This window comes from Papilio machaon, chromosome 12 (assembly GCF_912999745.1).
Source record: "Papilio machaon chromosome 12, ilPapMach1.1, whole genome shotgun sequence".
Taxonomy (NCBI): Eukaryota; Metazoa; Arthropoda; class Insecta; order Lepidoptera; family Papilionidae; genus Papilio; species Papilio machaon.
In genome coordinates this window covers 6,086,039-6,108,695 of record NC_059997.1, presented here as the reverse complement: position 1 = coordinate 6,108,695, position 22,657 = coordinate 6,086,039, and the positions used below count along the sequence as shown (strand labels likewise).

General features: G+C 34.7%; 1 protein-coding gene across 3 annotated transcripts; it reads left to right on the top strand.

Annotated features, from left to right (window-relative positions):
- Window positions 1-184: 184 nt before the first annotated feature.
- LOC106718347 (protein FAM135A) lies at window positions 185-19,966 on the top strand. Of its 3 annotated transcripts, XM_014512414.2 has the most exons (17): window positions 185-279; window positions 10,972-11,186; window positions 11,305-11,551; window positions 12,083-12,112; window positions 12,572-12,715; window positions 12,909-13,080; window positions 13,324-13,484; window positions 13,622-13,828; window positions 14,025-14,095; window positions 14,179-17,141; window positions 17,220-17,349; window positions 17,435-17,566; window positions 17,683-17,871; window positions 17,954-18,119; window positions 18,200-18,408; window positions 18,661-18,908; window positions 19,342-19,966. In XM_014512414.2, exons 1-17 carry the CDS (start codon window positions 203-205, stop codon window positions 19,528-19,530), a joined length of 5,550 nt encoding a protein of 1,849 aa, XP_014367900.2. In that variant the 5' UTR covers window positions 185-202; the 3' UTR covers window positions 19,531-19,966. The 3 variants fall into 3 exon arrangements, with proteins under 3 accessions (XP_014367900.2, XP_045536125.1, XP_045536126.1); XM_045680169.1 differs by lacking the exon at window positions 12,083-12,112; XM_045680170.1 differs by lacking the exon at window positions 17,435-17,566.
- Window positions 19,967-22,657: the final 2,691 nt, after the last annotated feature.

Sequence of the window (22,657 nt, the reverse complement as noted above, 5' to 3'; positions counted from 1 at the left end):
GCCGGGGGCTGGGGGCACGGCGCAGATTGTGCCGCACGCTCGCCGCGGCCGCTGTGTGTGTCGTCCCGGCGCGCTAGTGCTCGCGCTCGCGGCCCGGGTGTGGTTCGGCGTGGTCGCGCGGTGCGAGATGCGAGTGCGCCCCTAGCGGCAGTGCGATGGCGCCCCCCGCCCCCCGCGCCCGCGGCCCCGCCACCCCGGCACCATGAGCGACCTGCAGGCCACCTTCGAGTTCAGCGTCGAACTCTACAAGTTCTACAATGTCGATCTCTTCCAGAGAGGGTGAGCTATGACTGAATGTGACTGATAATGATAGAAGGTCAAAACGTGTTCAGTGCTTTAAAATGCGACGCGTTCGATCACACTGATAATTCTGTATTTTTCTACTATACGTTTATCATAAACCAACTTATATAAATATTAATGAGAAACTAAACTTATTCCCACTCACCACGATCGATTACGAAGTCGCATTTATTCGAAAGTATGATATAAATTATGGTGACCGATGATAAAATCAGTACTCACTAGCTGTACTGTGCGTGAATTAAAAATCAGTGTAGAGTGTGACCGAGCGAATCGCGTAGCTATTCAATCTCCGAGCTCTACGCCAGTTATATAACTAAACTGTATATAAAATAATTTCCCCAAAGTGCTTAAGAATATATAAACAAGCCAGAAATACATATAACTCGAAACTAGTAATATTTTAATTAAATATTAACCTAATATTCATGCTGGTGTCTATTTAATACACAAATACTGTGTAGAAATGTAAATGGTATATTTTTGTGTATTTTGCCGCAGTCAAAAAAGATAGATTACTGCGGGCAAATATCTTTTGTAAAATAAAATTGCATTGCAAAATGATTATTCACTCGAAATTATAGTAATCAAATCAAGATACTATGATGTAAATAATTTTGTGAATTTTATCTATTTAAGTAAATAAAATCAATAAAATTGAGCATATAAACAACTCAAGAAACATGTGATTTCAACTTTTCATACATTTATAACTGGTTTGAAGAAGATATGTGTCTTGAAAAATCTAAACAAGAAGTCAAATTATGATTTTACAGTCAAATAAATTGAAGAAACAAATGTAGCCAATGCAAATAAAATAAACAACCTAATAATAATTTGCCACGGCAATAGAATTAACAGAAATATTAGTGCAATAACAATTTTACATGTTATTTAGAAACCAGATATAAACAAAATTGCGAAATCTAAAAAGCAAAAAAGAAGAATATTCAAGGGAGGCAAAGATAGAACTGTGATTGATGTTCAATACCTCTTCTACAAAACATTATTTTACCAATCGATTTTTATTTTTAGAAATTGCATTAATAATGACGTCTGAGGAATCTATATTATAAACTTATTCTAGTGTTCAAAATTATTTAAATACAAATTTAATTATTACCTCACGTTACTAAGTACAACACATATCATTTTAGGTTTACGGATAAATTAAAAAATAATGATAAAATAACTTACCTTATCTATTTTATTAGAGGAATCAAGATTTATTAGCATAGGGTTCTTGTTTCACTATAGAAATCTTCTAGAACTGGATACCACTCGTCGAATGCTTTTAAAGATATTTGGGTCGGCGTGTAACAATGTGTTTTGAGGAAACATTTTCAATCCAATACCGACAATACGAAGAACATGTCAAGGTATTGGTATCGTGTCATTCCAAAAAGAAATAATACAAAATAATAAAACACTACAGCAATACAATATTCCAGTAATTGATGAGAAAGAACATTGACTTGCGAAGTTGCATTTGTAAAATAAATTACTAAAAGTATACTTTAAAATATTTAAAATAAAACTGTCAATTTGATCAATAGAATCCCATAAATTTACTTTATCAAGACTGTATATCAAACTAGCTGTCGCCCGCGACTCTGTCCGCGCGGAATTAAAAAACTTAATAAGTAGCCTATGTGTTCTTTCAGACTGACTATATTCTACATATGTGCCAAATTTAATTAAGATCCATTGAGCCGTTCCAAAGATACCTTCAAACAAAAATCCATCCATCCTTAAAACCATTCGCATTTATAATTAGTAAGATTTTAAAACCAAAATATTAACTCTACACGTGAACGCCTCTTAGTCACTGTCAACTGGAGTTTTATGTAAGTCATAATAATAAAAACTTCTGTTGTGTTATTGTATAGGTATATGCAAACTTTCTCGTAGCTTAAAAATCAATAAAGCAATTCATATCTGTAAACACTACACTAGCGCTATCGGCCTCGGCGTCATCAGTAAATCGTTCCAATTTAAAATTTTCGTTTGCTTTTTGTTTCAAATCTTTTGTTTCTTTTCAAATTCTTTGTTCTTAAAGCAACAATAGTTTAAGTCCAAAAATCAGCAGACTCATTGTTCTGAAAGGTAAATATGGCGCGGAGCATATTTCCAGTTTTATTTTTTTAAATATAGCTGTTATACTTCGAGCACAGTTTTTTGTAACGACGAATAATATAGTAACATTTTTTTCAGTTAAAATTTCTATTCTAATTATAAAGGCATTCGATTTTTATTAATTAACTAGCTATCGCCCGCGACTTCGTCCGCGCGGAATTAATAAAAAAAAACTTATTTAATATCCTATGTGTTCTTCCAGACTATGTTCTCTGTCTTTGCCAAATTTCATCTACGTATATTCGTTCTAGAGATTCCTTGTAACAAACATCCATCTATCCATCCAAACATTCTTATTAACATTGGTAAGATATGATTTATACATATTTTAACATTTTTCATCCATTTTGAAAAAAAAAAAATACGCTACAATCTTCTTTCGCACTGAAGGCATATTTTTTCAAACAAAAGTTCACAATGCTGGGCCCTTGTATAAATTACACACATCAAAAAAGTCTAAGCAACACATACTATTTCGAGTTATTAATCAATTATTATATCATTTTTACCAAGCAGGTAATACTTATATAAACTTTTTTGATCTATAGGACATAGTGGCTGGTTGTTAAAAAAAAAATCGAGTATCATTTGTTTTTTTTTTACAAATTCAAAAGCGAATGCATTTGTTCGAATTTTACAGCGTTTTCTTTGCTTATTAAAATTTAGTATTCGGTATCAATTTTAAGATTCAAACAATAATTAAAAAAAGTTTTGAACAAATTTGAATTTTGAGACATTTTTTACGTTATGGAGCGACGTCATTTGAACACAGATGAAGTGCAGAGAGCTGTAGGGATGTTGCAAGCGGGAAGAACTCAATCTCAGGTATCTCGGTATTTTGGTATCAACAGAAGCGTTATTTGCCCTGTTCATCAGCGTTAAACTAACACGGGAGATCCTGCTGAGTAGCACCCAGGTCGAGGAAGGTGTACAACAACACGGCAACATCGATACATACAACTGACTGAAAGACGCCAGCCGATTTTAACCGCCCGAGAGATAGGTTTGAGGCTAGAAAATTCAAGTAGTGTTGTTGTTAGCTGCCAAACTGTGTGAAATCGATTGCATGAGTATGGCCTACGAGCACGACGGCCAATTAGGTGTCCACCGATACGTCACGGGAATCGCGCTCGTCGAAATGAATGGTTTAGGGAACACATTACATGGACCCGGAAACAATGGGATAAAATTTTATTTTGCGATGAGTCTCGATTTGGGTTCTAGCCTGATACTAGAAGGGTAAGAGTGTACCGTTGTCCTGGAAATACTGAAAGACTGAGGTGGCTTCAGGAAGTGCATCCATACAACGACTTAACAGTTATGGTATGGGCGGGTATTATGAAGAACAGACGAACAGAGCTCGTTTTTGTAAATGGTAACATGAACGCTGTAAATTACGTTGAGGATGTTCTAAGACCTTATGTCCATCCATTCGCACAAGCGCTTGGCTTCGATTTCACCTTTATGCATGACAATGCGCGTTCGCATACAGCTTTGCACACACGGGAGTACTTGGCAAGGGAAAACTTTCTGGTATTGCCTTGGCCTGCACAATCGCCAGACCTCAACCCCATCGAGCATGCACGGGACATGCTCCAGAGACGTGTTTTAAATGACTTGGATGGAGTGACAACAACCCAACAACTGATGGACTTACTAAAATTTCATTGGGAGCAATTACCGTAGGATCACATTAACAGTCTCATCGATTCTATGAATAATCGGTGCCAGCAAGTTCTCCACAACAGAGGAGACCACACTTTGTATTAATTTATGCAATTTTTGTACAACCATTTAATTTTACTTTAAGTTTAGTTTATTAGGCACCTTACTTTGTACTACGTGCAAACTTTCCTTACTCGTAATTATTGGTTATTAAGATTATTAAAAAGTAAATAAAAAAAAAACAATTGTTGTATAATATCAAAAAAGCATTAATAAATAATAAAAGTACGAAAATACTAAGGATTTAATACGAAAACACATTGTAAAATTGAAATTTATATGTGTTGCTTAGACTTTTTTGATGTGTATATTTCCAGCTGCCTAGTCTATACGCCCTCCTAGCTAGAATTTTTTATTCAGGGTATTCACGCAGCAACTAGGGTTGTCAAACGCAGTAACATGAGCATGAATAATTGATTATTTCTAACGTACAATATGTATGAAAAGTCATTTCATATAAGATCAAATATTATTTTTCCACCAAATAACCTAATGTTGATTATTCATATTGGGTTTATTAAATTTATCAATATTACTATTACCATCAGTCCTCTCCTTCCCAGTGCCTCAGCTGAGTGAGCACGGCCTTTTATTTTCGTGGGGCACTTTAGACCTCGTTACTTCTTGTGGATAATGCTGTATCTTTTCCAATACCACCATACTTACTACGTAGGAATTGTTTATCAAACTATAGGTGTGCGTATTTTGAAGTAATCTTATTCAGCGTCCCACCTAATGAGATCGGCCTTTTCTTCTCTTAGGGCACTTTAGACCTCGTAACATTGTTGTGGATAAAGCTATATCTTTCCAATACCTCCATACTGACTAATTACGTAATCTATATATATAAAAGAAAGTCGTGTTAGTTACACTATTTAAAACTAAACATTTAGCTGAAAATTTATGGAGCTTATAACTAGGAGACGGACATAGGAACTTTTTTATCTTGTGTGCATTTTTTTTTCCGCGCGGACGGAGTCGCGGATAAAAGCTAGTGTATAATAAACTATAGGTTTTCTTATTTTGACGTAACCTGATTCGGCTTATTGGTTATAAGACATGAAGCCCACCAAACCGCGGTAGGGGTGCGGCGGACGATGCCCTAATGCCCTCTTTAAAGAGACCCAAGTACATAAATCCCGCGTATTACCAAGCAGTGGGCTTTGTACTATAATCTATATTAACATATAAGTACCAAAGACATTTAGTTAAGTATTTTTTCTATTTGTCCTTACAACTAGAAAAAATTAACATTAACAAGTACTCACCCTTATTCTGGCTCAGGTCGCCTTCTGCAATCAAGAGAAAACATTTTCAGTGTCAATTGTTCTTAGTTCTAAATTTTATAACAAAACATAAACTGTTAAAACTGTAAGGCAGTTTTGGTTACATCAACATGTCTAATGCCGAAATACTTCAACACAAATTAAACCTTACCGTGAATTTCCATTACCGAAAAACCTGTAAATATAATTTAAAAAGAGAAAGCTCTTTGAAAAAACAGAGATAACAATTATGTTTGTACAAGTGTTTCTGCAGTCGAAATCCAATTTAAGAAACATATAGTCTTTGCTATTCCACAATAAATTCAATCCGACATTTATTGCAAATATAAATCATCAGTGCAATTTCCTTGACTTTTATTGCTTAAAATACATTGTTATGGTCGTTACAAAGGCGTGCAACTAGACTATTTTAAATAGTAAAGACCACCTATGCTGCCCCAATAATAACATAATTTAATAAGACTTTGTATACAGTTTATAAGAACAGCTTACCCGGCCGGAGAAGACGACTACTCACACTTTCTGACTATGAATACTAAATTCATAGAAAGAATCATTAACGTTATTTGATTGCTACATGGATGGAACTAATTTATATAATTACCAGCTGTCGACCACGACTCCGTCCGCGCGCAGTTAAAAAAACTTAATAGAGGTATGAAAAATAGATAGTAGCCGATTCTCAGACCTACTGAATACGCATATAAAATTTGGTAAAAATCGGTAAAGCCGTTTCGGAGAAGTACAGTAACTAACATTGTGACCTGGAAATTTTATATATACGATATTTATCCAATTTTATCCTAAAGGCCTTTAAAGCACTGTTATTGTGTCTATTTTACTGTTTTTTAATGGTTTATCTTTCAATAATATCGTCTAAATAAGTAGCCATTAAATGTTATATCAATCAATTGATAAGTAGAAAGAAACTTGACAATTTTATGGCATAACCAATATGGCTGGTTTATTTTTATTTCTACATCTTCTAGCATTTACTTTTATCACTTTGTTTCAAATATTTCACGTCAAAATTATTTATTGATAAAGAATTTAGAAGAGGTTAGCTTTATAAGAGAGTGACAACAGAAATGTCGTATGATATATCGAACTGAAGTACGAAAACCTATATGCCTATCACATAGAGTGAAATAAGGACAACATAATGTTATTACAGAATTACTATTACTGATTTTATAATAAAGAAATTAATTGAATATTGGTAGCAATGTTCTATTGTTTTAACAGTTAATTTCCAATCGCGAGGCATTCGTTCTTTAACATATGCTCAAGTTAAATACAAGTATATTGCTGTTCGAAAGTACTTATGTAGTCGATAATAACAGTCGATGTCTATCGAAACTTCATTTCCTTTCCGTGCTAAATCAAAAGCTCGCACTGACGTTGGGGAATTGCAAACCGCTTTAATTAATACATGATCTACTTTAGCAATCCGTAGAATACTTATCGTAATAGGATTTAATTGTTTAATGGATAATAACTTCACTTATAATTATTTACACTAAAACAATACGTACCCATACCAACATCAAGAAAAAAGATTTCATACTTATGTTGTTTGTTCCGGTTTAAATAAAAATACTGCCGCAACGGAAACGGAATTGCTTTAAGGTCAAGTGTCAGAAAATAAAAGTATGTTGTATGTTCTAAAAATATTCATTTCAAAACATATTTTTTTCTCGCTAAACATAAAGCAATTATGAGAAATACAATATTGTACACTATATTTCCAACTACAAAAAGCTTTTATTTCAACACTTAGATAAATTATAAGAGTGTTTCGGCAATGAAATTTAAAAATACGTATGTATATATATATATATATATATATATATATATATATATATAATATATATATATATATATATATATATATATATATATATATATATATATGTATCAAACACATGTTCTGGTTCTAGTTCGTATAAACATGATCATGATTACTGCGTTTTCGCTACAAGGCCGCACTAACAGCATAGCGCTCTAAAATAACCGGCCAACAATAAACCTACCTCGCAAATAACATTCAGCTGTAATTAACAGCTGTTACGTCTATTTGTATGAACATATCACTGATTACACTAATATATTAATAAATACATTTTACAAAAGTGCATTTATTTTCCGGTCAACCTCGATAAAGTTAGTTTGATTACGTTGAAACTTTAAATTACTTAAAATTAAAAAAATACCACTTCAAAATCAAACACACACAATTCATTATTTTACAATTAATTTATTAAAATCTCATCTAACCTACCAATAACATTTATTACTCACAAATGTATGACGAATGATATATTAATCTTCGTTCTATTGAATTAATAACTTTCATAGTGGAGATGAAAAAAATTCGTTCATCTGTTGACAATAAATATTATATGTGAACATCTGGCCAGTTATTTATACGAATAGAATAATATTTTTGTCCGAGTGCACCTCTCCATGTGACGTTTCCAACACGTCGTGGACATTATCTGACCCAGTTCCAAATTAAACTACCGCTTACGTGGTGTCTCTCCAAAGTTCCGCAGATATTTGATTATAAATGCCGATCCAATATTCTGCATCCGATGCGATTACATGTAACGTATATTCCGCAATATTCCTGTATAGATTTTAATTACTTTGAGGGATGTTGTTTAAAGAATTTACCTGAGAACATCGAGTCTTTTATGATATTAAACTTCGACCAACTTAAAATTAGACATACATTCTATTTCCTTATGAAGCACATTTTTGATAGTTGATGAAACTAATTTAACAGTTTTCGTGTAAAGAATTTCATATCAATACGTATCAGTATTTCCCGGGCCTGTAGAAATTTACATTCATAGGTTTCTTGACAGCAAATTACTTAATAATATACAACTAATTGACCATAGATTAGAATGAAATGCTATTCAATACTACAAATACAGAATCTAAAAATAATTTTATGACAAAACCAACCTAACCTAACTTAGGGTTTAGGATTTATTTAACAACAAATTAATTACACCGGAGTCATTCGCTACGCCACATTTAATCTGCTACGACCGAATGTGATATATGTTCGCTTCGGATCAGTATGCTCAACTAGCGCCACCTGTTACACTACGTTTACAACTTTCGAAACTTGTGCGATGTCAATAACTTTCCAATTCCCACTTTATGTCTGTCTTAAAACTAAAACTGTAAGCCTTTCAAGATACATTTGCATATAATATGAACTAAGATATTTGTTACTAAATAGCCAAGAGATACAGAACATGCAGAAGCCAGAAATATATGAAAATAACATCCAAATCTATATATATAAAAGAAAGTCGTGTTAGCTACACTATTTATAACTCAAGAACGGCTGAATCGATTTGACTGAAAATTGGTGGGCAGGTAGCTTAGAACCAGGAAACGGACATAGGATAATTTTTACCCCGTTTTCTATTTTTTATTCCGCGCGGACGGAGTCGCGGGTAAAAGCTAGTAATACATAATTTCTGCCTGACTTGTTACTGTCTAAAATTACTTCTTCATTAAGTAATACAAATCCTTTCTTATGAATCATAACGTATATTAGTAAAACATATTTTTGTGTTTTTTTCATAAAACAAAAGAGCTTAACCTAGGAGATTTCTATCTTCATGTGTTAAATTTACTGCCAGATTCATTGTCGTTTAATAGCTAAGGGTGTTTTTAAGTACCTAAACATTAGATAACTCTGAATTCAGTAGGATTTTTTTTAGAGCTGTCATTCGTTGTACTATTTTGTAACGGTCTTTTGCATGTGATATAGCTTCATATAATATGTTACCATGTTTCGTAGCCGGCGGCTGTCGAGCTGCGGTGTGACCCTCCGTTCGCCGGCAATAAATTGATTTGGGTCGGGACCGAGGGGCAGGTGTAAATGAATTGAGGTATAAAAAGATTTTATCTTCGCGCGAAAACTTCACGCGTGAAATGGAACGTTCATTTTGTATATAATTCGGATGATTCATTGATTCGTGCATGATTTAGAACTTTATAATTTTGATTAGCTTACACAGTTTTATAATGACTTTATAACATTTATTTTGCTGAATTATAAATACAAAAGATGAAAAGTATATAATGTTTTACTCGAGATTAAACATAGTCTCGTACAAGTAAGAAATATCGCTGATTTTTAAAGTTGAAAGCAGTGGAGTACTGAAAAGATCATTAGAAGCCTAAGGCTCATACTCGCTCGACCTCTTTAGTGTTATTTATCTCAAGTTCGCTGCGTGCCTCTCGTCACTAGCGTATACTTATGCACGCACATTTATCTATGAACATACATCTACAGTTACAAATATTCTAATATACTTTTTGTATTCTATTAGTAATTTCTGTAGAAGAAATTTTACATAGAGTCACATAGAACCTTTGTTGTAGTAAAGCTTAATAAATAACTCAATTCCATTATATAATTACATATAACAAATAATGAAGTAGACATTTTCATTAAAACTCGATTCAGCAACACAAAACAAGCGTCGGTATCAACAGATGGATCTAATCAAGTCGCCAAATTGAATTAGTACCAATTAAGGGTTGTCACTCAATTGAATTAAGCCATTTTGTAAGGAAACGATCAATACATAGGACTGTGTTGTTAATGGTAACCTTATTTTTTTGTTCCCATTTGTTTATTTACCTTAAGTTTTCACTTACAAAACATTTGTAGAAAAACATATGTCATCTGAAACGGAACACAAGTAAATAACCTCTATTTGTATAGATTAATATGAAAAGAATGTGTTCCTAATTGTAACAAATGTATTTATTTGGCACAGTCAATACTTCAAAGTTCTTATATCTCAAAGATCAACGACCGAGTCACGTGTATTCAGGGACAGGTAATTACAATTTCTTGTTTATAAATAAGTGGATGAATTTCAAAGGAAATTGAGACGCTACTTCGGTATTTTCCATTCTTACTCTGAATATTGAACAAAATTAAGATATTTACGTCAAGAATATTTTACGAAGGTAATTAAGTGATCAAAGATTTGCGAAGGGTCTTATTATAATGGTCTTATAAGATTGGTTACTGTTTAATTAAATAGAGTCAAAGCTTTTACGAAGACATATCGGTTCTACATTATGTTAACCTATTTTTAGCATATCAATTACATATTGAAATAGGCAAACTCGTGACTTCGAGCTTTGAACAGGAGCTTTTCATGAGTTGTAAATTCGATTTCAAATATTGTTATTGTAATAAACAAAGTGCTTTTGAATTTCTATATTAACCATTCAATTATTTTGACTACAAATTAAACATACTTTTAGTCTATGACATAATAAAAGCTGATTTTATAACCGAAAAACGCCGTGTCTCTAAAAGTAAAATATGATGTCCTATTAAAGAAATCATGTAACATTTGAAAAAAAACATCTTTGTGATCCATGTTAAATTTTAGGCTTCAAAATTCACTACGTTTTACGCTCAATGGAGTCCAATAGAGGTTAGATATAAACTTGTTATTTCTAATCGCAGGCTTTACCAAATCCGAGTGGGGCTCCGCGTGTCCCCAAAGGTGCCGGTTCACATCGAGACGTCTGTATCGAGCGGCAATGGGGCCGCGCGCACCGGCCGGCCCTCCGCCAACGCGGCCCTCGGCGGCCTCGCCGCCTCCCGCGCCTTCCAGATCATGTACAGGAACGAGGAGGTCACCTTAAGAGACATCATCCAGTTTAGAGCTCATTTATTAGGTAAGGAATTGTGCACCCTTCGGAATGTTCACAGCTTTGTGTTTAACCTGTGAGACAAAATTTCACCGACGGCACCGAATTCCATTATTGTCATATTTGCTTTTATTGACTTTTCCAGTCGATAGCCGCAACCTTAAAGAGTCCCTGGAGCGAACAGAATGGAGTCTGGGTGTGGAACTCTGGTGCAGCGAGGGCGCTCAGTCCAGCACCCTGGCTCCCGTCTCCTGCCGTGTGCTGAAGCTGCACTTCCAGCCATCGCAGGGGCTGCACTACCACCTGCCCGTCCTCTTCGACTATTTCCACCTCTCAGCAGTTTCTATCACCATACACGCCAGCTTAGTCGCTTTGCATCAACCTTATATCAAGTAAGTTGTATTCATCACCGTAATACATTTTCCTAGATGAGCGAAGTTATCATAGATGAACGACAAAGGCAGCCAGCCGTTTTTATAGAGTTGCTAGAGGAGTCGTCCTAATTTTAGTGGCGCGGCCGCGTCTGCTGTATAAAATAAAGACCGCGGGACTACGGTCGAGGTAGCCACTAAGTGGAAATAGATACTAAATGTATGACTCCAAATAATACAGAAAGGCACTGTTTAGTTACACACGTGTTTAAGTCTTTGGCCGCCGGTGATTTATATTACGTACATCAACATGATTATATAAGAGTACGTTTTACCCAGTAAGCTTTAAAAGGGTTGTCATATGTTTAAGCCAAAATTTAATTGAAAATTTGTCTATGTTTTTTTATTGTTAGACCCGAAAATATAATCTTGATAGCAAATAACAAGTTATTACACCTATAAATATGATCAAGTTGTTATTTTCGTAGTTATTTAAATCTTTATTAATATGGAGGTTATAAAGTCTTAAATTTCTTGCATGCTGCTCCGAAGAAAAAGCATCATGCATTATGTGCAAAGCTGGTAAGTAAAGTTCGGAAAATTAATTTGAATGAACATGAAAAATAGTTTTTTCGTGTCAGTCTTACATACAAACGCATGAGGACTTCATTTTAAAAACAAATTCATCTCGACTGAAAACATATATTTAACTCTTATTTCTTGATTAACATTGATCATTTTTAGTTACCCGTATATGTACATTTGTACATTGGTATTTAAATTTAATTAATAGCCTGTCTTGCAGAGTTATAGTATTAAATATTTTCTTAGTTTTTGTTAGTGTATTCATAGAGAATAATAAATAAATATTAAGGTATTTGCATGTAACATAACAGACTAGACAAAAATATCTATAAACAAAGTTGTAGTCCTATAAAGTTAGAAGAACCTTACTAAGTATTATTAAACATTATCGTAATGTTAATGTTTAGCGACATATTCGTAGTTTAGATAAGGATACTCCATTTGCGATACTTTCAGTACCCCGCGCTCAAGCAAACAGTGGGGGAAACTAATGAAAAGCGCAGGCTCCAACTTCAACGCGTCGGGCAGCTTCGAGAACATTCTATTCGGATCCAGCGGCAAGTGTGCTGGTGGGAACTCTAGCAAGATCGCACACGCCAGGTGACCCATCTTATTTTTTATATTTTGTCTATATTAATTATAATGTAAATATTTGAATTTTTGTTTCTATTGAACATATCCAAAAGTTACTGGACCGATTTCATAAATTTGTTTTGTCATTAAAATGCTACTATAATACTTTTATCTCTTTATAATGTTTATTATTTGTAATTTAGTAAACTTGTATTTGTAGGCAAGTCCATGCTGAAGTATGCGGCATTCTCCTGGGCTCGCTGGAGGGCCTGCAGGGGGCACTAGCGGTGTGCGGCTCTACCGGAGTGCAACTCAGCCCAGAGGAAGCCTCCTCTAACTCCATTGTAGGAGAAGTGGCGCAGAGGATAAAGGATCTCAGCGATAATAGCAAAGTAAATTTTGATGGGGAAATTATTATATCCTACCATATCAATAAAACTCAAAACTTATTTTTACTCACGTTATTTAGTCCATAAACACACTATAGACCAACAGTAGTTTCTTATACATATTATGATCGTTTGAAATTAACCTACCGATATAGAAATTTAAGCTATTACCTTTGAACAGTGTTTGAATTAAACTGAACAAACTATACCTAACAAGGTTAATTGGATTGTAATGTATTGATCCAGAAACCGGAGGCGGGCTCCGAGGAGGAGTGGGCGATGGGCGCAGCGCACGACATCGCGCGGCTTTGCGCGGAGGTCACGCTACGCTGGCGCGCCTTCCTACACCACACCTCCGACCGGCCTCATGTGCACCACGCGCTCGCCGCCGCGCACCATGCACTACGGTATGTCCCTAGGCCTAAATATTTCTAGGATTCATGTCTAAACCACTCTTTATTTCAGCTTTCTGACTTAATGTTACTCTGACTCTGTGTTAATTTCACGGACAACAAAAATCATATATTTCTTATTATTATTGTAGTATCAAACGCTTCTCGGAGTGCTTCTTCGTACTGGACAACCCGCGGCACTCGCTGGCCGGCTGCTACGACAGTAACTACCAGTCGTACCAGAGCGTGGGAGAGGCGGCGCGCCGTTCACGGTATCTCGCACTGCTACCCCCGCTACCTGTACACTGCATCGCGCTCGACGGAGATCCACATATCATGCCTGTTATATTCGAGGACAGGTACGATAAATTAATTTACACAAGATACCAAAATAAACTCACTTTTCGACACAAGTTATTTGAACTGAAATGTTGTCTTCGTATTTGATTTTACATTTGCGTGGAAGAAATGAGAACTTCAAGTGTTCTCTTATTTACTACATTCCAGTGACTACGATCCTGAACGCTATTTAAATTTTATTTTTCACTATTTCAGATATCAGGATACAGCAGAATTTGCTAGACGGCGCTCGTTCTTAAATTCTAGTGCAAATAAATCGGGCAGCGGTGAGTAGTCACTTTTTCTATTAGGGAAATAATTTTTTGCTACTTTTGTTATTAAACAAAACATTGCATTTATATAATTACAGATCCTTTTCTTTGTTCGGAGCCTGTAAGCGAAGACTGTGCATGTAGTGTAAGCTCTATGATGGACTCAAGAAGACCTTCTTCTGAAGCTTCACGAGTCACGTTAAATTTACCAAAAACCATGATGGATGTTTTGGAACCACAATTTAGTGGATCTAAAACTAACGCACCAAATATTGTGCAAGCTACTTTGACTTTAGCACCACAAAAACCGTCTCATGGCTCTCCTAAAAGAACTGTTATTAAGCAGAATGTTGTTGAAGTGAATAAATCATATAGCAAACAATTAGAAATAACTTGTCGGAACAGGTATATAGTACAAAATAATCAAATAAGCGAAATCCAACTTCCACCAAATAATGCTTTTTCTTCTTGCCCGATTCAACAAGGACAACAATTGTCAAGGTACTCCGCATCGACATTACTAGATATTAACGCTGCGAAAAGTAATGTAGGCACGTCACGATCGGGAAAGGAAAAACCTGATGGTAACGAAGTTTTCAATCAAAAGCACGAAATCACGAGTGGTGTTAGTACATTACCAGCGCGACACAGCAAATCATTAGATCAATTGAGGGTGTCACAAATGGCGCCGCTCAGTGTGCAAACAATATCTAAGAATGTACGAAATAGTTCTAATACATCAGTAAATTATCCAAAGCCATATCAACCACCTCAACAAGTGAAACCGACTACTCTGCCAAGAAGTGTAACAACGACAACGTATCCGACAAATACAACAACTCGATGTGGATCTAAAGGGGACGATTATAGACGCAATATTAACGAATTTAGAGAGAAATTTAAGAATCCTGGTAATCTAAATACTAATATGCACGTAACTAATAACGAGGCATTCCATAATGTGGCATATAAATATGATGGCAATGTGAAGCCTAACCCCAATCAAGTTTATGGTTACGCTTTCGGTAATCAGGGTACTCTGCAACCGAATAACGTTATTCGTAATCCTTTGGAGTTCCAAAGAGGTTATAGAGTTAATTTGCCCCGTCCTATGTTGCCTCCGCGTAATTCTTATCCACCGGTCAGTGGAAAAACTCAAGCAACTGATCAAACTAATTTAGTATCTAACAAACACGTTCATAGATCTAACTCGACTCACGTCTTTCATCAAAACTTAGATAGTCAACAACAACAGCAACAACAACAAATTGATATTGAGGCAGCTCGTAACCAACTGAGGCATGAATTAAATTATTACCTCCAAAAGGGAGATTGGAGTTACGACTTTAATACAGGCAGTCTTATTCAAAATTACCAAAAGAAATCTAGTAAGAGCAGCGATGATAGTGGATTTGTAATGACTTTAGATAGAAGCAGTGATGGAACTTCCAAATCTACTTATTCTAAGACCCCACCATCGACTCCACATTCAACTATGCCATCGGTTAGACATAAAAAGAGTCGATCCAAAGAATCTAGATTAAACCACAGCGCTAAGGATGGCGGTAAAATTAATTCAAGTCGTGATTCTCTGAGCAGCCACCACTCTATTAGGTCAAGAGACAGCAAATCTGATCGACACACGTCCAAATCTGATCGCAGTACTCCGAAATCCGATAGAGCAACACCTCGATCTGGAAGAGTGACTCCTAAAACTGGTGGTTTAACGCCAAGATCGGGTTTGGCAACTCCAAAGTCAGGAAAAATTACACCAAAATCTGGTGCAACTACACCAAAAAGTGGTAGGTCTAGTGGCAAGCCCGAAAAACGCACAAAACATAAAGCTTCAGAAAAAATGACACAGTTAATGTCGGAAGCCGCTTCTTCTTCCAGTAACGAGAGTATACCATTCGAACTGAGACGATTAGAATCATCGGCCAGCGTTCCGTACAGCCTTGACCATGGAGCAGAGTTGAGGCATTGTAGGAGTGCTGCCTCAGTATTAGATGAACCAAATCTTAACAGCACTTTTGGTTCAGAATCTTTACCAAATTTAGCTCCACCGCCCGCTTTTGAATCTCCTCCGTTGGATATAACGGACAAGGACTTCAAAATTTTGCCTCCCGAAAACTTTTTAAACAAAGAAGATAAGCGAAGTAGTAATTCCACATCTAGTTTAAGTGAACAAAGTGGCTGGGTTTCTAGTGGCCGAAGTTCAGAGCCATCTACACCTGATAATGGCAGTTGTCAATTAAATCAAAATTATGCGCCTCCAAATAAATCACCAGCTTCTAAAATTTCTAACAAAATATACGATACTGCTGAATGTCAAAACCAAGAAGGCGAAAAGGTAACTGAATTTAAAAGAACAGTTCTAAACGGTGAACAACTTCGCGAAAGACTGCTCAAACTTGCAGTGAAAGCTGCGCAAAGTTCAAACGAGAAAATAGAATGTTGTGACAAAGATGTTTGTGAAGAATGCACTATTTGTAGCGATTCGATTTGCACTGACAGCCAATGTGAATACAACAAATTAATGCACAGTAACGGAATAGATACAGGATGTAATTCCGACACTTGTACAGCAAGCTGTTTTCAGCAGTACCCTGAACCCAGCAGAAAATTAAACCAAAGACACAACTCTTTTAGTGGAATACAAAATAAATCATTTAGTACGGTTCCTATGTCCTCTACTGAAAGTAATGTAAAGAAATCTAAAACGATTAGTGATGATCTACATCCATACATACGAAAGGAAATTACACCTCAAGCACAACAAGTGCCTGCAAAGTCTAATACTTTGGACAAAACAAAATTAAAACACAGAATTGAATATACAGAGAAATTATTAGCAGCAGAAATACGCAGTTTAACAGTAGATCGCTCTTGCAAAAGTCACAACAAGAAAACTGATCCGACATCTACTGTCGCTGGGACAAAATACCAAAATAAAGCTAAATCTGAAGTAGATTTAAGTCATTTGGGAACTGAAAATGAATATGAACATTTACCACCGCCTCAACAATTTAGAGATGCTCCACCGCCCCCTGACGCGTTTAAGGTATTAATGTTTAAATTTAAACAAACTGATTTAAGTGAAATATATAAGTACTCACAGCTACAGTTTTTATTTCTTTAGGATCCGCCTTCTAAGTCGCCAATTTTAAGTAGGCAGAGCAGTAAATCCTCAACTCCTTCAAAACTTCCGAGGAAAGCAACTCAGCCATCTACGCTACAACTAGATAATCCCCTGTATCACGTTTGCGAAGGTAAAGTATACATATTTTATATTTATCACAGCTTTTCGCTTTTGCTTTTTAAAGTTTACTAACCAATACGCTGTTGATATACCAGGAATTATTGAAAGGCGAAAACTAAGGCCTCATCAATCAGTTAATTCAACAGCGCCAATATCAGCAAGCACGCTAAACAAAAGTCAAAGCACAGGAGAACTAGCTTCTAGGAATGAGAATGGAACTAACAAAGGTAATTACGAGTAGATATAGCCATAATAAAATTAACTCTAACATTTGCATGAATGATTATATAATGTAACTTTTTTTTAATTTAATTCTTTCATAAAATATAATTTCCTTTCTCAGAACAACGTGAAAGTAACCTTGTCAGTATATTTGGGCTGGCAGAGTCCGAACGTTTATTCATCAAATGCAGGGAAGAATTTAGACAAAGCGTTAAATATCCCGGTGGCATTTATTCAGATTTCCCACCAGTGGAAAATTCCCTACCGTACTTTCACATTAGCGATGAATATCGGATGTTCAATCCTGAAGGTAAGAATTTATTTTTATTTAGTGTTTCACACATACATTTTTATTTTATAATGAATCTTCTATAATGGTGTCCATATTTTAGGATTACATCTTATAATTTGTGTGCACGGATTGGATGGTAACGCCGCAGATCTACGTTTAGTGAAAACATATTTAGAGCTTGGTCTCCCAGGCGCCAGGCTCGACTTTCTAATGTCGGAACGGAATCAAGGAGACACTTTCTCAGATTTTGATACAATGACTGACAGGTAGGCAAAATTTTCAAGGAACTTAAATACTTATAATGCGATTGAGAATACTTACTTTTTAATATTTTCTTTCATTTCAGGCTTGTCCAGGAAATTGTAACTCACATTCAAAATTCAAGCGAACCAGCTAGAATAAGCTTCGTAGGTCATTCCTTAGGCACTATTATTATTAGATCTGCACTCGCTAGGCCACAAATGAAGCCTTATTTAGGAAAACTACACACGTTTCTTTCTTTGAGTGGACCTCATCTAGGCACATTGTACAACTCTAGTGGCCTCGTCAATGCTGGTAAGATTTTTGAAATATATTATAAGATGGCAACTTATCTTTTAGCAATCCCTAATAGTTCCCAGCCAGTGGATCAGTGATGCCAGGGTCGACCATCTTTTTCGATTGGTACAGCACAGGGACGGAATCGGTGAGCTGACAGCCAACCTCCAGAAGAACCGAAAAGAACATGATTTCTGAATTAATATCTATATATTCCATCCATTGACATTAAATATTTATCAGGCTATTTTAGTATTGCATAATTTGCAGGTATGTGGTTCATGCAGAAATTAAAGAAGTCAGGTTCTCTCCTGCAACTATCCCTGCGTGACGCGTCCGATCCTCGTAGGTCTTTCCTTTATCGGCTCAGCGAGAGAAGTCAGCTGCATCAATTCAAACATATCCTTCTCTGCGGCTCGGGACAGGACCGATATGTTCCTTTACATTCCGCGCGACTGGAACTTTGTAAAGCAGCTGCCAAAGATACTTCGTTGTTAGGTCAAGCTTATAGAGAAATGGTAAGATAGTTTATTCCTACTATTAGCAATTTATTTTTAGTTAAAGTTTTAAATTGGACTTTACCACGTTGTTCTATTAGTCATATCCTATTATTTTATACCCATATTTAGTGCATAATAAAAATGTGTCATCCGCCATTTTCTTGTTTTTCATAGCGTGCCGTACTCTACTCGTCAAGGCCTTTGATTTAATACCCATGTTGAGAGTGGGTTGTATAAAATATGCAAATATGTCACCCCTCATTATTTAATGAAATTGGTGCCACTGCATATGATTAAATTACAACGAGACGCAAAATCAGTTTTAATAATTTTAATATTTTGCAAAAACGAAATGGAAGGATGTTATTGGTACAGTCAATGTGCCATATCTGACAAACTTGCTTATCAACCGATATTTTTTAATTTACTTGAATTCGTGTATATCTTCCAGGTGCACAACATGGTGTCCCCACTCGCATCGCGCGCGTCCACGGTGTCGGTGGTGCGGTACGACGTGCAACACGCACTGCCACACACTGCGAGCGCGCTTGTCGGGCGCGCCGCGCACATTGCAGCCCTAGATTCAGATCTATTCATTGAAAAGTTCCTCTTAGTTTCTGCACTTAAATACTTTCGATAATTTTCTGCACTTCTAAACGATTTACTTACTATCTGTTCTGGCTTTTCAGTCAATAATTTGTTTTCTTAATTACAGCTATACGTTGGAATTCTACACCTCAAAATAACCTATAAGGTTATTATTTTCACCACTTATTTTCTCAATAAATAATCTTTTTCATGAAACACTTCTTCACACCATTTCTACACTTATGCGATAGTTGGTAGAACTTCTTCAATCTTCAACATTTTTTTTGACTTCGTAACAATAATAAACTTTCGACTTGGTGAATATAGTTTATCAGTGTAATACATTCGTACACATAGTCCATGCTTAGTGCTTAGTTAACTACTGATAATAATCCAATAATATGCTATCTAATCGATGTTTAGTCTTCTTTTTCAACGGATTTATGTAATTAAGAACGGAGTTTTGCACAACATCCAACTTGTTTATGTGTACATACAGCTCTTACTTAATTTTTGGTTGTGATTTTATTGCACCATTAACTTTTTTTTTACTGAGGAATTTCGAAAAAAAATTGACAGCACTTTTTAAACTTTCCCTATTTATTAGTGGCCTAAATGTTATTTGACTTTGATATATGTTTTTATACAGGGCGTTCAAAATATTTTTTTTTAAATATTCCTTTCTTTAAGTACTTATTGCCGTTTTGAATTGGAAATCAATATTCATTTTTATTATTTATTAATTTCCTGTTTACTTAAACCTTTACTCAAACAAAAGCACACAGTTATTACTATAACAAGATTTAAAAAAATATATAAAACGACAAACTTATTTTGCCCGGAAAGATAGGGTTGTTATTGCAGCAATAGGAATGATACGCATGACAAGACTATCATAGTCCAACAAAGATCTGATGACACTTTGATGACATAAAGGATGCTAATTGGCTATTGTAATTTTGTATTACTTCTACCCACCGGGACAAATAAGTTTGTAGGACTATTAAATCTTGTGAAGTGTGATAATGCGCCTAAGATTTGAACAGTACGCAGAATGACTATGAGCTTTATCGATTGGAATTATGATTCAGCATTTTCAATTAGTATTAAGACGGATCTTTACACCAAATAAGTAAGACTATAATTTAGCGAATATAGGTATCTTAGATGTTACTTGTAATAATGTTTTCAGGTATCTTGGCGGCTCTTAACTTCGTGCAAGTCACTGCGCAGAATACGATCTTAAGTATAGCGTACTGCTCACTGCGCATTGCGTCAATGACCTTGGGCCGCCAAGATATTTAAAAATAATTATTTTAATTATTATAATTGATTGTTGTGTCATGAATGGGATTGTAAACTACACGATTGTAGGGTATTTTAATATTTTCCGTTACTATTTATAGGCATTCCTGTTGTGTCTTTTCAAAATAAATTCATACGTTCGTTTTAGATATTCGTTAATTTATAAAGTAGTTATTAATTAAATGTTAGGGTACTTAAAGCGAATCCTAAATTCGATACCATTATTGAAAACTAAGTTCTAATTAAGAACCTGGATGAAAATTAAATTTGCTTGCAGGTCCTTACTATTTTAACGAAGTTTTGCAAAAATTGTCATTTTAACTTATGTTTCGATATTATTTTCCCTCTCTATCTATGGTTTGGAAGTTATGACTACAACCAAAAACTTAAGGAGTTGGTGAGGGAACGCTGAACGCTCTAAAGGTAAGTAAAAGTATGGGAAAATTCAAAACCTACCTAATTAAAGATACCTGTTTCCAATGAACATGTAGGCACGAATAACGTTAACGTCTACCCACCTTAGTGACTAAAGCAAGGTTTCATATTGATTATGTTAAAATATGCTCAATAATTTTTTTTAAATTAAGTTTATGTATAATTTGTATTTCAATGTTAGATATAATAGGGTCTTTTATTATTAGTGGCGCTTTTTTATTGTGTTATTAAAAAAACACATTTAAAAATGTTACCTAAGTAATACGTACTTATATGCTTAGAATCATTGAAAAAAATTATCACCTCACCTTCTAAGGTAATTTGTCTAATCCTCACCTTTTATTTCTATGGAACGACATATATGATTTAAGCCTATATTTAGTAAATATACATAATAATAAAAACGTTTATAACTTTTTAACATAACATTCTAACCTAACAGCATAACCTTTTTTAATTTTTGCTTTTATGTACATTTTGTGCTAGTACTTTTTAGATAAAATCCTTTCTATTTATACGATGTAACAACAGCATCCAACTCTAGTCATTAATGAAATAAGCTATAACCTCTGACCTTTTTTAAAATAGGGTGATTAGCCTTAATCAGATATGAGACGTTAGAAATTAATGTTGTAAATTTTTATCGAATGTTAGACTGATCTTTAAAAATATACGATTATTAAGATATGGATAAGTTTCATAGATTATCTTTTTCTTGTTTTGTAGTAATCATTGTTTTTTATAAAATTAATAATTTAAAAATCTTGCTCTGTCCACTTTTGTCTATTAATCTGTAGGGAAAAATTTATACAGGGGCTTGAATATTTTAGACTTACTTTAATGATGCGTTCGGAATAAACAATTGCTTGAATTTGATTTAATTTTATTACATTTTTTTACTTGCGATTTATTTATTATATCTTAAACCTTTAAAAAACAATAGACATCTGTTTGAAAAATGACAAAATATTTACAGTAATTGAGAATTGTAATTTTCTTATCGATGCACGCGGTATATTAAAATTAATATAATGGTGCAAAATAAAACCCTATAAATATTTAATTTATTAATGTGAGATATTATTGTAGATACATTTTGGAGATATTCAAAGTTTTAATAGGGGGTAAACATTTTTTACTCAACATTTATTTTACTTTTGCCTTTGAAAATGCAAAAAAACTAAATCATTAAATATTTTACGGATTATCAGATACTCGTCACTTAATAAATGGCGATACATACATATATATTATGTAAATAGGGAGATTAAATCTTATTTGTAAATTACACTCGTATGTTTAATGGCAATGTGTCGATGTTATACATTATTATAATAAATAAATAAATGCCTGGTAGCATTTTTTTATTCAATTTCCCTTCCTCTGCCCTGGATCTTTACTCTCAACTGAAGATCGCCCGCGAATAAATAAAACTAAAT